Below are 17,645 nucleotides of genomic sequence, written 5' to 3'. Positions count from 1 at the left end.
CCTGGATTCCCTGTGTTTCCAGTTCCTATCTGTACCAGTGTACATCCTCTGGTCTAGCCAGATTTGCAAGGTAGAATTCGGATCATGATATGGGGGCGGGGAGGAAGCATTTAGGAACTAGATGTATTTTTCATCGTTGCTACATCGCTCCCTGACTGGCTCTGAAATTCTGTGGTTTGTTGAAGTTAATTGATTTTAAGTCCAATACCAAACGCTAGACAACAGGCAAAGAAGAATAAACTGCATTATGATGCTTTTAAATAACACTGAAAAGGAAGGCATGCAGGCACCTGGCCTGCCAACACATTCACTTCCTTGGAGGAGAGGGAGAAGAACACTTACTTGTCAACAAGAAACCTGGGGAACAAATGTGTCTGTGGTTTGTTTGCCACCCTCCCCCGCCACCCACGTGTGCAACCTCATCCACAGTAGGATCAATGGCTCAATTCTGCATCAGGCCCATGCGTGGTTGTAGGTGGGACCGCCGTGGTCCCCACAGGGTTTTCATTGGCCAATGTTTGAGATCAAATTTCCAAGTTTTTCTTCTTTGTCTGGAAGTTCTGTTGAACCATGTTTCGTGTCCTAGCAACATGCAGGGCTCCACGGGTGGATGATTGCTGGCTGCTCATGAGGTGCACTGTCAAGAGATGGAACATGACCTTCCACCCAAACCAACCAGTTGCCTTAGAGGTGATTCTGACTCCGAGGGGAGTGGCAGCCTCCAGAGGGTTTCCTCGGTGATACCCCTTTAGGTTGCCACATCTTTTTCCTGCTGGGTGAGTGATGGCTTTGACCTTTTGGTTTGTAGCCGAGCACTTGACTTCTGGGTCACCAGGACAACCACTAAACTACCAGTATGCCTCTTGAGTACTCAGAGCCCCTATGTGTACTCGAATACCGTAGCTCTGAAATGCCCTGACTAGCGTTGCAATTGCTCTGGGGTGTTGGGGCTCTCGGTCTTGAGAACTGTAGAGTGGAAAGTACAGACCACAAAAGGGCCAGTAGAGAACAGAGCTTATTTGGAAAGGGGAAAAAAAGTACCTGGTGACGCAGGTGGGGACTCCATTGAGTTGCTGCTGAATGAACTGTGTCCAGGCGTTTTTATCAGGTGTGAGGTACTTGGTCTTCATCCTTAGGTTCTGAACAGACCAATCTGAGGTCTGGGTCCAATCATGAACTGGGTCCTGCTCTCCCATGGTCGGGGCTGGCTTACCTGGGCTTGCACAAGGGAAGTAAGCATGCAAAGGTGAGCAAAGAGTCTTTGGCCTGCTGATGACCTTGGGGTTTAGAATCAGCCTGGGGATCTCATGCCTGTAGGTTTAAGATTAGATTGTCCCAGGCTGAGATCACCCTTCCAGATATCCTGCCACTCCCAAAGCTTCTGGACACCTTGCCTCTACCTCCCTCCGCCTGAGGGCTCTGTATCTCCTCTCTCTCCTTGGAAACTCAAGGGCCTCAACTCGTCCACAGTAGGCTTGCTGTGACTTATGGTGGCCTCAATATGACAGTGGGTAGGCAGCCTCTAAACTGGGTCTTTGTATTGTTACTGTAGAACAGAGTCCTCTTTTTACAGGGCAGGACGGGCTTTTATAGGGCTTGACAGGGTTTTAATTTGGGATGCTCAGAGCTTGTCTTCTACCAATATTCCATGGTGGTGCAATAGTTAAGTGCTCAAGCTACTGCTTCTAATAGATAGGTTGATGATTGTAAGCTGCTCAGCAGCTCTGTGGGGGAAGGGACCTGAAGCTCTCCTTTCCTAAGATCACAGCCTGGAAAACCCATGGGGCAGTGCCATTCTCTGACACAGAGTCAGAGTTGCCTCCCAAGGCACAGGGCAGCAACAGTGATGCCAAAGAGTACCATTCAAGTTCTTGTTGGCAGTACACGTGTAGGTGCTTAATAATTGGACTTCCCGTTCCCGTCCACCTTCTAACCCCCTGGCCCTCGCCACTCACAGCTGTATCTTTCCTAGGTTAAAAAAAATCTGGATTTTCATAATCCCTGGATAGGAAGGAATTTTCTTGTAAACTCTGGAAGAGCTCAGACCAATCCGGCCTGGTTTGCCCTGGTTGGAGGCGGGGCAAGTGGGGATTTTCCTGAAGACAAAGCTCCTTAGAGGAAGACCGCAAAAGCGAGGACAACACCTTGTTGAGAAGTCACTTGGGAGACTGATTTCCATTGGCTGGCAATAAAGCCGGAAATGACTAGTAGAGCAATCTTTTTAACAGTACGTCTCTTGTGGGCGTCCTAATGGTGTAGTGGTTATGGGTTGGGTTGGTAACCTCAAGGTCAAGTTTGAAACCACCAGCCATTCCATGGGAGAAAGAAGAGGCGTTCTATTCCGTAAAGAGTTCCAGTCATGGAAGCCCACGGGCATTTCTGCCCTCTTTTCTTTCATGCCTACCCTATCTTGCAGGGTTACGCTGAGTCAGAATTGACTTCATGACAGTGAGTTTCCCCCGTTTTTCCCTTGAATGTGTACTTCAGTGGGTGTACTTGAGGAGCCCTGTGGGACAGTGCTGATGCATCGGGCTGCTAGCCATAAGGCCGGCTGTTCAAAACCCCCAGCCACTCGGGGAGAAAGAGGAAGCTTTCCACTCCTGTGAAGAGAGAGTCGCAGTCTTGGAAACCAGGGGCAGCGGTTCTCAACCTGTGGGTTGCTACCCCTTTGGGGGTCCAACGACCCTTTCACAGGGGTGCCCTAACACCATTGGAAAACAAATATTTCCTCTATCCATCTCAAGGTGGGTCCACCCACATGCAGACACGCCCACATGCGAGTACCCTGCGTGAAGACCGTTACCCATGCTACACCACGCTTCAAGACAAAATTTCATTTATTTTTAATTAGAACTAAATATCTCATAATATATAAGTACATACTGTTTTTGTGATGAATCACTATCCTTTATGTTCAATTTGTAACAATGAAAATTCATCCTACATATCAGATATTTACATTATGATTCATAACACTAGCAAAATGACAGTACTGAAGTAGCAACGAAAATAATGTTATGGTTGGCGGTCACCACAACATGAGCAACTGTATGAAAGGGTCACGGCACCAGGAAGGCTGAGAGCCACTGCCCTAAAGGATCACGTTGAGTCAGAACTGACACACTGACAGTGTTACTCATGTAAACACTGTATTTCAGTAGTTATCCCAGGAGATCCCTGGTGGCAGAGCGGTCCTGCGTGCAAGGTCTAGCTGTTTGAAGCCACCAGAAGCTCAGTGGGAAACAGATGGGTTTTTTAGATAGTTGTTTGGGAAAGGAAGAGGTAAAGTAATAAGAAGGAATTAAACGCAACCTGCTGCTTATCTAATGGCTGGCCATGCCTCTAGAATTATGTGAGGGCTGTTAGGGGGTAGTGGATTCAGATGATTGAGGTAGGGAGCCTGGGCGGCGTAGTGGACTTTTCATTGAGCTAGTAACTCCCAAGAGATTGAGAGTCACTGATGTGCAAGGCCAGAAAACGCAGACACAGACTAACAACCAGTTCCTGTTGGGTCTGTTCCTCCTCACAAGGATCCCGTGTGTGACAGAAGAGGGCCGGGCTTGCTAGGGTTTTCCATGGCTGACTTTTTGGGCAGTCGATTGGCAGAACTTCTGAGGTAACTTCCAACCTTTGGTCCACAGCGGAGCTTGCTATCATTTCACTGCACAGGGACGCCACGGGCGAAGGCTGAAGCGCTGAAGCTGCGCTGAGTGTGGTTCAGAGGTGTGAACTAAGAGGATCGGTATCAGGGGGAGGAGTGTAGTACACCGATGTTTTCACCCAGTGAGCTAGGATTTAATAGAGGAGAATATTTAAAAATTACACACAATATATAGCACTTTATGAATCGGTAATGCTGTAGTAAGTCAGAGAATGGAAGGACCAGTGTCTTAATTTCTGTTTTTTGCCCCTTAATTATTGATTAAAAAAAAAAGAGTTTGTAGAGATAATCTAGTAAGTATGAAGGCATAAATGGGGTTCTCCCCTGTGAGGCTAAGTGGGGTGCTTGTTGGTGTGGATGGGACTGATTCACCCCAGCCTTGCTTCTGTGTGGACTGTTTACCTCCCATAAACAGTGAAAACAGCTACCCACTGTCAGCTTCTTGCATGTGCCACCCAATCCAGTTGGATAATGGACTCTTTTCCTAGCAGCTTTGTTTGCATGGGATTTAGAGCACGTGTGTATACACACATAATGTACATGCGGACATGCATACAGTTTACCTAGACAGGGAGTATAAGAGCAGGTACCGAGGCATGGCAATGAAATGACTACATACGTCTTGCTCCCTCCCTCTCGGCTGTAACTGCAGCTGAGCCTTCCTGCTCTTGTGTGACAGTGTGTCCCAACCCTGCTTGCACCTTGAAATCACTTGGAGAGCTTTTAAAAATACCTGCCAGTGAACCAGGCTCTCCCCAGGCAAAATGAGTCCGAATCGGAGTCGAGCCAGACATTTAAAAATCCTCCCCATGCGGTTCTGTTGCACACACACCATTGACCTAATGCTTTGAACAAAGTAGGTATAAACAGTTTCAGAGATCAAAATAGGTGACCAACCACCTCAATTTGCCTGGAACTGTCCCTATTTTCGGAGCCTTGTGGCACTTTGGGTTAGGCATTGGACTGCCGACTTCCAAGTCAGTCATTGTCACCTAGCAATCCCTCTGAGGGCAAAAGATGCGTAAAGATTTTCAGCTTTTAAAACCCTCCCTGTCAAGGGCCTGGTGAGTCAGATTTTACTCAGTGGCAATGTGGGGGTCCCTGTTGTAGTGCTGAAAATCCCACAACCCAGGCAAGTCCTGCTGAGACGCCAGACACCAGGCATGCGTTCTGTTGTGGAGGTAGAGCATTTCCTGTGGTGTGCACGCCTGATTCCAATTTAATGGGGAGTGCGGGAGTGGCTTCAGTTGTCTAGTAGCAGTTTTTAAGTATGCTAAATAAAATTGTTGAAACGTGTATGGAGAGGTTGTTTCCTCCCTTATTGTTTCCCTATCATTAAGCTGATGAACTGTACTAGGTGTTACAGAGCGCCGTTTTCGTAGTGGGGTATGTTGGGGAGCTGGTAACTGTAAGGTGAGCACTTTGAATCTTTCAGCAGTCCCCTGGGAGAAAGATGACCCGCTCTGCTTCCATAAACACTTCCAGCCTCAGAAGCCCCGGCCGTACAGGGTTGTCGAGTGGGATCCACCTGATGGCAGTAGGGTTTGGGTACTAGGTGTAATGCTTCTAAATTCAGACAGGTCCCAAAGGTAGGTGTTTAAGTTTTAGGAACATCTGATTGACATACATTTTTTTCATGTCAAATATGGTATTTGAATGTGTTGCTTTGTTAGACATGCACTGACTCATAGGCTTATATATTGGTATTTAGGGTGCCATTAAATACACTTCGGAGATTTCTATTGAATAGTGGCTATAAAAATTACCTTCTCTTAGGTGTTTCATTGCCGTAGAATCCCTTCTGAAATCCACACTCCATCATCATTTTTCCACAGTAATTAGAATAATGCTTTTACTAATGGTTATTCACATCCTTTTGTTCAACTTGAGACCACTATTTGAAACCTGTTGGTTTAATTATGTGCAGTCTGCCAGTTTTTGAAAAGTACTGTAGAATTCCAAGGATATGCGTAAATCCTCAAAAAGAACATCTAAAATCCTTTGGACTGTAGAAGGTAGAGCATTCCCTTGTTTCTTTTGATGTTGGGAGTGTCCTTTGGCCCTGAGACACACTGGGAACTCCCTCCGTCTTGAGTCCGGAGTAGGAATGTGATCTCTGATACGTGCACTCTGTCTCTTCTACAGACCTATGGAAGCCTCGGGTGCATTGGGAATGTTCGCCTGTTGGCCGAGCTCTCCAGCCCGTTTGTGAACCAGCGGTAGGTGACTGATGTTCATTATTGATTTATTTTTAAAATCATTTTATTGGGGGCTCGTACAATTCTTATCACCATCCATCCATCCATCCATCCATCCATCCATCCATCCATCCATCCATCCATTGTGTCATGCACATTTGTACATTTGTTGCTATCATCGTTCTCAAAATATTTGCTTTCTACTTGAGCCCTTAAGATCAGCTCCTCATTTTTCCCCTTCCCTCCCCACTCACCCCTCCCTCATGAACTCTTGATAATTTATGAATTATTATTATTGTATCATGTCTTACACTGTCCGTCTCCCTTCACCCACTTTTCTGTTGTCCGTCCCCCAGGGAGGAGGTTATATGTAGATCCTTGTAATCAGGTCCCCCATGATGTTCATTATTTTAAGGTGGTGTAGTTGATTTTTATTTGGGGGAAAGCCTTTTTTCGTGGCCTTAAGAGTTATTCAATAAAAAAGTAAACACACACAATACAAATTACTATGCAGTTGTACAAAAGAGTAAACACGAGGCGTGGCAAGTGTGGGGCAGCTTTTCTGCAGCATGGCAGTGCCTTACTACCCTTCTGGGCCATTTGCACAATCCCATAATTTCAGCTGCCGCATGAACTGTGTCTCCTGAATCTTGGGATTCAGTGAGGTTCTTCAAAGAAAAAGGACTTTTAACCGACTTCCATTCATTTGGGGGTCATTCACATGTCTACAACCAACTTCCTCCTAACCCAAGTTTGCGATATCAACGTACTCCTGGCGCCTCGCTTTTTAAAGATAGACTCTTTATTTTAGATCTGTAGGCAAATTGTGCTCCTTTCTGAGTTCTCCTAACGAACACTGGTGCCACAGTGGTTAAAGCACTCACTTAAAACTTCCATCTGGGAGAAAGGTGTGGCAGCCTGCGTCCAGAAGAATGACGCGCTTGGGAATCCTATGTGGCAGCTCTCCTTTGTCGGATCTGGAGGGTGACAATATCAGATTGAAAAATGGAGTACCATGTCATTGCATAACTGCCAAATCACGTCATTAAACAACTGCCAAACCGCTGAGCATCCTGGCCCAGCTGCGTTGACACAGAATCATATCCATGAACAGCCAGCCTCCCTCGCACCTCAGCGTTTGTTACCACCAGGTGTTTTTCCCCAATGCCCTGAAATAGTTACTTAGTAGGTTTTTTTGACTCTTGTCGTCTATGCAAAATGTTGAAGGAGATCTTCAATAAGTTGTAGGAGGACCAATTTTCCCCACAAACTTTTAGGTGCTTCCTTGTATTTCTAACATCTTACATGATGGCGGTAGACTTGTCCAAACCAACCAGCATGAATACGTTACTATTCACGAAATCCCAGACGTGACTGGACCCCATCCCTTTTTCACCAGTGTCCTTCCTCTTTCGGTCCCAGCTTCTAATCCAGATGCCACATTCCATTTAGTTGGTGTCTTTACGGTCTCCTCTCAGTTGAGATGTTTTCTTAGTCTTTCCGTATTTTCCTTGCCCTTGTCAGCATTTAGGGGTACTGGCCAGACCCCGTGCAGCATATCCCCTAATTTTCTGGGAGGGCGGGGGGGGTGGTGGTGGCTGATTTCGATGGAGGTTTGGGGTTCTTGGGAAGCATAGCAGGAAGGATAAGTACTTCCTTGCCCTGTCCTGTCAAGGGACAGCCCCCTCCCGCCCCTCCCCCGGCATCTCTGCTGCTGTTAACCCATACCCCAGGCTTCTCCTCAGCCAGGGTCCCCCCTTTCCATATCACATTGGAAAGCAAGTCATGAAGTCTGGCCTTCTCCCAAGGGAGGAGATGAAACTCTGCCTCGGGGCGGGAGGAAGCTGCTCAGTTTTTGGACAATGGGTTTATTGTTCATCTTTATTGCCCTGATCTTGTTGTTTCAATCACATCTGCTGCTTTCCCCTCCTTTCCTCCTGCGCTGTTTAACTGTAGCGGTTGGTTTCTTTCTCTCCCTATCTACTGATGGTGGGCTGTGGCGGTGGGCTGTGGCCCTACTTCAGGGCTCAGCATCTCCCTGGTTTGGTCACTGCAGGACCTTTGACTCCCTTCCCTAACTCCAGATTGGCTTCATGCTGTGTGTTTGTCACAATGCTGTCAGAATAGCGTTCACCTTGTTCTACCGTCAACACGTTATTGTTGTTTACAAACACACAGACTAGATTCTACTTAGACCTCTGACTGTTGACGTTTTCTGTGATGTGCACCCCCCCCCCCCCCCCCGTGTGTCCTGTTTTACTTTGAGTGGGGTTGATCATCTTACTCTCCCAGGCACCATGGCTTGCTCTTACTTTCCTTCTGGATTCGTAGCCTCCATTTCCCTTCCGTCTTGAAAAATGCACTTGTCCTGCTGCGTTCAGCTCCAAACCCCAAGCCAAGGTGTCTTCGTGAGTGCAGCGGTGACAGGAAGACCCTCTGTAGGGGATGCGAACAACAGACCTTTGTGTTCTCACAGTTTCAGAGGCCCAGAGTCTAAAACCAGGGTCTAAGCGGGCTCCATCCTTCATTCCCGGTGGCCCTGGACCTTCCTTGGTTCTTGGTGCTCCTCCAATGGCATTTGCCTTCCCCATGGCCTCACACACTCTTGTTATAACAGAGAGATGATTAGGTTTAGGACACACTTTACGCTGATGTGACCCCATTAACATAACAGAGACAACAATTCACAAATGAGATCATACCAGGATTAGGATTCCAGCACGTATTTTGTGGGGGGCACAATACTTTTCTTTTTTTTTTTTAAATCAATTTATTGGGGCTCGTACAATTCATCACAATACATAGATCAATTGTGTAAAGCACATCTATACATTTGTTGCCCTCATTATTCCCAAAATTCGCTTTCCTCTTGGGTTCCCCGGAATCAGCTCATTTTCTTTTTTTCTCCTCCCCTTCCCTTCCTCCCCCCCTCTCCCCCATGCACCCTTGATAATTTATAAATTATTATTGTATCTTATATTACACTGTCCGGCGTGGGGAGCCCTGGTGGCGTGGTTGAATACAGATTGGGTTGCTAACCTCAAGGTGAGTAATTCAAACCCACCAGTTGCTCTGCTGGTTAAAAATGAAGCTTTCTACTTCTATAAAGATTTAGAGTCTCAGAAACACACAGGGCAGTTCTACCCTGTCCTACAGGGTCACTGAGAGTCAGAATCGACTCACAGGCAGTGAGAGAAGGGTTTATAGGGGGAGCCTTTCATGCTTCCGTGCAGGGAGAACGTGGAGGACTGGGCGTGTCCATTAAACTTGCGGGAGTTAGCCTGCTCAGCATTACTAATGTTTTAAAAGACACAGGTAATCGTGGAGCCCAGGCAAAGAGCCTCAGCATCATCCTCATGGCTCCTTGGGTCCCTTTTGGAGCTGGGCGCCTTCTGGAACTTGATGGATTGCCTAGGTGTTCAGTTCACATCTCTGACATAGAAGGAGGGATTTTGGTTTTAAAGCATCTCCATTTCATACTCAGATAGTTATATACCGTATATACTTGAGTATAAGCTGACCCGAATATCACCCGGGCACCTTGTTTTACCACAAAAACTGCATTAAAAATGTGCTGTAAAACTTGGTTATACACAAGTATATACGGTAGTTCTGCTTTGTATATTCCAGGTTTGTTTAACTTAAGCAATCCTGGGTGTTTTCTAGTAGAAGCATGCCATAGATGGAGACCCTCCTGCTGTAAATAACTTTAGTCTCTATGTCAGAAAATCTGTTAGTAGTACACCTGCCAGGAGATTAGCCTGAATCACTTGTCTTGTGGGGGGTGGGAGGGGTCATCTTTCAAATAGGGTGCCCCCTCCCAGGCTCCTTTCTGGGTCTTGCCTGCTCAAGGTCTCAAGCTATTACCTATTTGCTGATGTTGGTGTAATGGACTATGCATGAGTTTTGGAATCAAATCAATACAAGTTAGAGTTCATCTTTGCTATTTCCAATGGCCCTGGGCAAGACACTCAATGATCCTGTACCACACTTACTTTCTTTCTTAAAAAAAAAATTGTAAAAGCATATTCATGTTATTTGCCATTCAGTTGATTTGACTCAGCAACCCTACAGCACAAAGTAGACCGGCCCCACAGGTTTCCAAGACTGTAATCATTATGAAACCCAACCTTCATATCTGTCTCTCACTGAGCAGCTGGTGAGTTTAAACCTTGGACCTTTTGGTGCTACATCATCTCCCTGTTTGCATTATGCAGGAGAAATAGGAAGCTTTCTATTCGCGTGAAGAATTAGTCTCAAAAATCCATGGGGCAGCTCTCCCCTTTCCTACAGGGCCACTGTTAGTTGGAATAGATTAGCCCGTCATGGATTTTCTCATGTCAGGTGACACGCCAGATTTGACATTCTAAAATAGGGTGCCAAAGAGCTGCGATGGCACGGTGGTTACGTGCTCAGCTGCTCACAGGGAGCTTGGCAGTTCACAGCTGTTCGTTCTTCAAGGAGAGAAAGAGAAAGCACCCCTCTGCTTCTGTGGCCCCTGGGCAACCTCGGGCAGGTGTCCTTTGTGCTACAGGGTCTCGATGGGTCAGAATTGACTGGATGACAGAAGGTGTGGCCTTTGGTTTTTAAAATAAAATACAGCCTGCTTCCCTCTGAATCCCCTTTAGTATTGCCTTGGTCAGTGTGCGAATCACTCATCCGCTCGCTTACCCCTGCTTGAGCTGTCACTCACCTTGACTGTTCCTGCCTCACCTGTCGTTAGCCCATCCTATGATATACCTTCTGAGTGCTGCTTTCTGCCTCTGTCACCTCCGAGGCATCTCTGCTGTCCATGCCCTGGTCTTACCGCCCTTTCCCTGGTCTTATAGCTCTAGCCTCTCACCCAGTACCATCCAATATGAAGCTATGTATGTTGAAATCAAATCAGATGCACAGGTCAGAGCCTCCATCTCACTCACAGCCTTGCAGGTGCTCTGCAGCCCCAGGTGGCTATGGCATGGAAGAGGACGTCCACAGCACATCTTCTTCGTAGCAGAATGCACTGCTGAACAGTGCCGCCCTAGATCAGGGCTTGGCAAACCCTATTCCGCAGGGATCTATTAAAATACCAAAGTGAACATGCAGTTCCCCTGGGTAAAATCTCTCCCGTGGCTCTGCTGCTTACAGGGCGAACTCAGTCCTTCAATGTGGCACAGAGAACTCCAGGCGAAGCTCCCTTACTTCCTCAAGTGCTTCCTTCTCCCTCAATGCGTTTCTCACCCCAGCTGCCTGGATCCTCACCCAGCCTCCTGTCTCCTTACTCGTCCGCCACGCCAGCCCGCTCACCCACCACACCCCAGGCCGGCTAGGCGTCCCTCCTGTGTGCATCTAAAGCAGCATGTCTATGCCTATAGGGTAGCATGCTTACAGCATCGTGCTGCGTGCCTTTATCTCATCGCAGTGTTCTCCTTGTTTCCTCTTTCCTACATCTACATGTTCTTTTGAATTTTTTTGGTCAAGCACATTTGTACATTTATTGCCCTCATCATTCTCAAAACATTTGCTTTCTACTTGAGCCCTTGATATCAGTTCCTTATTTTTCCCCTCCCTCCCCCACCCCCATGAACCCTTGATAATTTATAAATTGTTATTATTTTGTCATGTCTTACACTGTCTGACATCTCCCTTCACCCACTTTTCTTTTGTTTGTCCCGCAGGGAGGGGTTATATGTAGATCCTTGTAATTGGTTCCCCCTTTCCACCCCACCCTCCCTCCACCCTCCAGATATCTACATGGTATTATGTCGGGGCCATACTGCCTTGAAATTCGCATGACCTACTAGTGCTGGCACATGCTCCCCCCGCCCCCCCATCACAAATCTTTCTTCTGCATAACCACTGATCAGTTCAAACCACCAGCCTATTAAGCCAGGTGCTTAACCACTGAGCCACCAAAGTTTCTGCCTAGCACACAGTGCCATCAAATTGCTTTTTGGATGAATTACTCCCTAGAGGCAGTCACTTAAACTTTAGCTAAGTCCATTTATTGACAATGACTCTGATGATCAGATTTTGAAGCAGGAGAAAGGTAATTTTGACATCAAGCCCACATCTGTTTTTGTTTGAAATTAACAATCAGAGATAGTTTAACACATTCCTTAATTTTATAGTAGAAGGGGACATCGTACGTTTTTCTGAAAGCTCTGGCCCTTGGTAACACAGGGGAATTGGAGGCGAAGAGGGTTGCAGTTTGACTTGGAGAAATGGAATTGCACGAGCCTCAAGAGACTAACAAACTGAGCGCAGCTGCCTACGCCCTCTTTAAACTTCCCGTAGTTTAATAGTATTCCTTTCGGTTTGTGGCAAAAATATGTTCATGCTCTCTCCATCTTAGAGCTGGTCCGATTTAGGCAGGCACACGGGATGCGCACGGAGTATATAACTGACAAGGGTGTGAGTCACCTGGACGTCCGTGCAGTTTCTCGTGCTGATGTTAACCTCGGTAGCAGGCTTCTCTTGTGAAGTCTCATTTAATGGTGATAATCTCTTTCTAACCAAGTGCCCTAAACTCTTATAGAGGCCTATTTTTGAATTGGTGTTAAATCGAATGCCGTATACAGATGTGACACCAATATTCCTTAGTATGTTTTTATTATTATCCATAGAACCTCAGTGTCCCAGTCCCTGCCTTCAGGTAACTTCCGGTATATCGTCAGAGAAAATCAGACTTAACAGTATGAAATAATAAGCTAGTAACACAAGACATGTGACAAAGGACCCCCCCCCTTTCCCCCAAATTAAACTGCTAGTAATATAAAACAGCTTCTTGAACTTTAGGGTTTCATAAATTATTGAGTACATCAATTAACTTTCTCTTCCTGTGGGTTATAGTGCTTAATAGTTACTGTGTTTGAAAATGGAGATATCTTAAAATATTTATGTATTAATTTAATAGTAACACAATTGAAAGCTAACATCATTTTTGTGTGAAAAAATAAACTACATTTAAAAATATTTTTTCTTAGTGGGAAGAGTGACATTTATATTTTTTGAACTTTCTTTGATGCCTGGCTTCATAGAAGTCAGCTGATTCTCCAGTCAGCTTGTTTGTTCTTATTTTTAGAAGTCTACTTCTCTCCTCAATCTGTTGTGATCTGTCCTTTTTATCTGAGCTCTAAATTTCATTGAAATGATCACACAGAAATCATAAACCATATTCATACTTTTAGGGGCTTATTAGAGAAGTGATCAGTTTACAGCTTGGGATTAGAAATGTTCAGGATTCAGTTCTTTGGTCAGGACCGTCTCTTCTGAGCTATGCCCACAGGCATGCCTCTCTCCAGTTCTTAGCTTGTCAGTCACACTGGCCTCTGAGTATTGCTCAGGCAACATTACGGAGCTCTTTCAGTGCTGCCAATAAACACCCAAGGGCTATGTTACGCCACCATAAACCTCATCCCAAAGACACTTGGGCCTAGCTCCCCAATTAAGTGCCTGGTGCCACTCCACTCCACAAGTTACCCTCTTTTGCAACGGCACTCAGCTTCACTGCTCTGTGGACCAGAGCCAAGCAGAACTCTGTCTTGAACTTGGCTCCTGGTTCTGCTGTTGCTCCTCTGGTGTCATAGATTTATGTCCCCGGATCGAGGAGGCTCAGTGTGCAGGGGCCTCAGTGTCCTAAGGACATGTTGAATTACTGGTTCCTTTTTAAATGGTAGCGAGAGCCACTTTGACTGCTTCTGAAATGGCTAATTTTTCAAAAAAAATTATTAATTTTTTGTTTTGTTTTGTTTTTTGAAACGGCTCATTTTGACCAACCTTCTTGTTCCACGTTTTTATAATTACAATGAACCCTGGTAACAATCACTATCAACCTTTTCCTTTTTTCCCTAGCTTTACGTTCTATGCCATGTCCATTTAGTGTTTTCCTTCCTTCAAAAATCTCTATTTTGCGATCTTTCAATTTCCAAAGCCTAGTCTAGACCCTTATATATTTTAATTTATTCATGCTGTTTTCTACCTTACTAACCCAACCTTTGTCCATGCTACAATCTATCCTAAACATGCCCAAAATTAGAATTGCTCAATGCTATATTCAAAATGTCTTTCCCACTATAATACATACTCACTGAGGTCTGGGTCAAGTTCAAACCGGTCACCCTGGTACTTAAAGTTCTCTGTGTTTATTCACCCTCTCCCTGAAGCGTATTCTTTGATACTGCAAGATCACCCACAGCATGCTCGTTCCTCTTGTCCAAACACTATGCTTTCTCCATGTAAGTAAGGTCTCCCTTCTCTACCCATTTCTTCCAAAATCCTGAATGGTTTCAAGAATATGTGACACTTTGCATGAGACACATCAATCAGTAATCATCTCTCCTCTTCCCAACAGCATGGAATAACGAGTTTACGACAGCAGGTTCAATCGATCGTCCAAGGATCAATGTGATCTCTCCAGGGCTGTTCAACGTTCAAACAATTTAGTAGTGTGACCCCGTGCTGGGTCTTTCCCACTGTGTTCCTGGGTGGACATTGGCACTGGTGGTGTCACAGCACTGGTGGATGAAGTGGCTGGGGGCTTAACACCCATCAAGGTGATAGCACCCAACACCATTAGTGGTCGTCACTGTCTCTGACTTACATATTCTTGCAGTTAAAAAGAACCAAAAGGGAAAAATTAAAATGCCTTTGATGAAGCATGAAGAGTTCTAATATTATTAAATCAGGGCCTTTTGCGTACACATTTCTTGAAGATGCTGTGTGATAAAAGAAGAATTGCGTAAAGAAATCAGACTGCAAAACACGGCGATTACACTTGAGAAAAACACTCTCCTGATGGAAAGGCATGAAGTGGGCTGGCTGACCAGCTTTCATGGTTGTGCAGTCCTGTTAAAATGAGTAGAAGGGCGACAAATCAATCCTCCATGTATAAAAGGACAGTCGTGACAAGAGTCTGGGTGAGAAACTAGGGCGACTAGGAAGTGTGGATACCAGGGGTGGTTCAGAAGTAAGCAGGGGCCCGGGGACCAAGATTATGTGGAGATAGAGGGTCACTTTTCTAAAGCTAAGGTCCAGAGTCTTTCCCAGGTTGATGTTTAGTAAATAGAAATGTTGACATGCCTGAGAAGATTGCATGTGTAGCAGACATGTAAGCAGGGTCCGTGAACGGCACAGTGCCTGCGTAGACAAACAGTCCAGCTTACTGCAGTTCTTCCATGGCTGTCAACAAAGATCTGGCTCATTAGGGACAGCAACGCTTCGTAAAATTCCCTTCCACGCCATATCTCATGGGCGCCTCAGCTTCGCCCAGACTCCCAAACTTCTGCCTGTCAACTCCAAACTCCCCACTCACCCAACCAGCCCGGGGCTGGGGTTGCTTCTTTCTCATCCCGCTTTCTGATGGTTTCTTTCTCTCCCAGCACGTAGTCCTCTTTCCCACTGTGAATCAGACTAAATGATTCCTTATCGTTTTAGAACCATTTTTAGTGGCTACCACACTCCTGCTCAATTCCTTCCTAGAAATGTCATGCAAAGGTTCAGTTTCCTTTAGAAGGCCAGAGAGAGGAAGGAATGTCATGCGAGCAAAGGTGACAGGGGAGAGGCCAGCAAACACAATTTGCAATCTTTTCTTTTCTGCCTGTCTCTACTCACTGTGCTGGGATTGTCAAGCCCATTCCAACTCCTGGCCAACCCGCGTGTGCAGAGGAGACCTGCTCTCCAGCGTTTCCAAGGGCGTGGCCTCGGGGAAGGAAGCCTGTCACGACGCCTGTCTTTCCAGGCACCTCTGTGGGTTTGAATCACGCATGTTTTGAGCGGTTGGTGTCTGCACACCCGGGACCCAGTCAAAGCCCCTCCTCCCTTCCCAGTATCTTAGCCTTTCCTCCTTGGAATGAAAGAGCGCACTCACTACATAAGGAAAGGGCTGTTCCAATAGCCAGTAATCCTTCTGACACGGCACAAGCAGCTATAGAAGACAATTATGTAAAGATTTTCTCATTGGAATTTCCATATTGGTTCTTTCCTTTGAAAAAGACTAGAGCAGGCCACTACTCAGATAGGAAAAGGGGTAGAAGTTAAAAACAATAAGATTCCATATGAAACCAAAGGAGGCATCCTTTAAGTCACAACTGACTCAGTGGGCGCGAGAGGGTTGTTTTTGTTTGTTTTGTTTTTGAGTGGCAGTAAATAGAAGGCATGTGAAATATATTAGGGAAATACGCTGAGGTTCAGACTTCTTAGCAAAATACTTATGCTATATAACTTAGATATCAAAAATTAGTGGGTTATAACAACTATTTATTGAGCTCTTAATATGAGGGAGTTCTAACATCATAGGACATGGCAGGCGCTACCATTATTCTTGTTTTACAGAGGGAAAACTGAGACAGAGGTTAATAGCAGAACGTATTAAGATCACACATCTCATAAATGCTAGCACTAGACTTTGAACTCCGGCAGTGTAACTGCAGAGTGGAGTACCCATTCAGCCATTCCACTATAAGGACAACTGGGCTGAGGGAAGACTGGGGATGGGCAGGGTGGATGGGTAGCTGGCATGTCCTAGTGACCTGAGGGTGGTGGTGGTGCTCTGAAGTGAACTGGAGTTGAGGGAGGAAAGGAGTGAATCAAAGTGTGGTGCCTGCTACTGGAGTGATATGAGAGTTCGGCTGTCAAGAGAAGAGGTTTGTGGTGGAATTGGATTAAGTGAACTATTGTCATTTGAGAGGAAGTGGCTTATTGGAAGCCTACATCTCTGAGTGATACTAGGACTGGAGGGGAAGGGGGCAAGTTCTCAGAGTAGGGAAGGCAGAAGGATAGGAGATACTGATTGGACTAAATGATGTGGCCTCAATGCTTCAGTGATTTTTAAAATCCCTGTTTGGGATATTATTTTATTTATTTGACTATTGCTGCCTGAATTGCCAGGAGTTCAGATGGCACAGTGGTTGAAATGTTCGGCTCCTAAGCTAAAGGTCAGAGGTTTGAACCCACCAGCAGCTCCTTGGAAGAAAGATGCAGTGGTCAGCTTCTGGAAGGAGGTGCAGATTTGAACCCCCCGGAACAGTCCCCTCTGTCCTACGAGTCTCTGTAAAACAGAATCAACTCAAGGCAGTTGGTGTGAGCTTGGTTTGGACTCGATAATCTGTCTGTCCTCTCTTGTTTACCGTGCGTAATCTATCCTTCCTGTGTCTGCTCTCGACAGCCTTATATGTCGCCACATAACTCTCATTCTATAAATCATACCCGTTTGATATTTTAGGCTTTTGAAAGAAAATGTTTTAAGCTTTTTTAAAAGTTGATTTTCAGTTTCTGAATTTAAACAGTTTCTAGCCCAGTCATGACTAACTCACCACCAAAATGGGATAGTAAGATACTTGGGAATATTAGTTTTACTACCTATATAATATAATCTCTAAAGAAATGACATAAAATCAGTCAAGGAAGAAAAAGTAGAATTGGGCGATTGTTTACAGACTTAAAGAAAAATAGCCTTTTATTTTAGAATAGTTTTAGATTTACAAGGGAGTTGCAAAGATGGTACAAGAGGGTTACCATATGCCCCATGCCCAGATTTTTCCTATTGTTCGCACCTTACATCAGGCTGTTGCATTCGTCACAGTGAGCAAGCATCGGGCCATTGTTAGAATCCAAAGCCAACTGTGCTCTGACATCCTTCGTTGATCCAGTGTGTGTAAGGCCAGGTAGCCTGGAGAAACAAACTCGGTGGCACTCATCCTGTTTCCCCGAAAATAAGACAGTGTCTTATATTAATTTTTGCTCCCAAAGATGCGCTAGGTCTTATTTTCAGGGGATATCTTATTTTTCTTTAAAAAAAAATTTTTTTT

At 45.5% G+C, this 17,645-nt stretch overlaps 1 protein-coding gene across 1 annotated transcript in view; it reads left to right on the top strand.

Annotated features, from left to right (window-relative positions):
- LOC101649888 (TLC domain-containing protein 4) overlaps positions 1 to 17,645 on the top strand; it is a 107,463-nt gene that overhangs the window by 81,691 nt on the left and 8,127 nt on the right. The window contains exon 8 of the mRNA XM_004699569.2: positions 5,807 to 5,880. Coding sequence (XP_004699626.1) covers positions 5,807 to 5,880 — 74 coding nt within the window. The remainder of the gene's footprint in view (positions 1 to 5,806; positions 5,881 to 17,645) is intronic.

Source organism: Echinops telfairi, unplaced genomic scaffold, assembly GCF_000313985.2.
Source record: "Echinops telfairi isolate 266 unplaced genomic scaffold, ASM31398v2 ScPeMD7_443;HRSCAF=831, whole genome shotgun sequence".
Lineage (NCBI taxonomy): Eukaryota > Metazoa > Chordata > Mammalia > Afrosoricida > Tenrecidae > Echinops > Echinops telfairi.
This window is presented reverse-complemented; position numbering and strand designations above follow the sequence as displayed.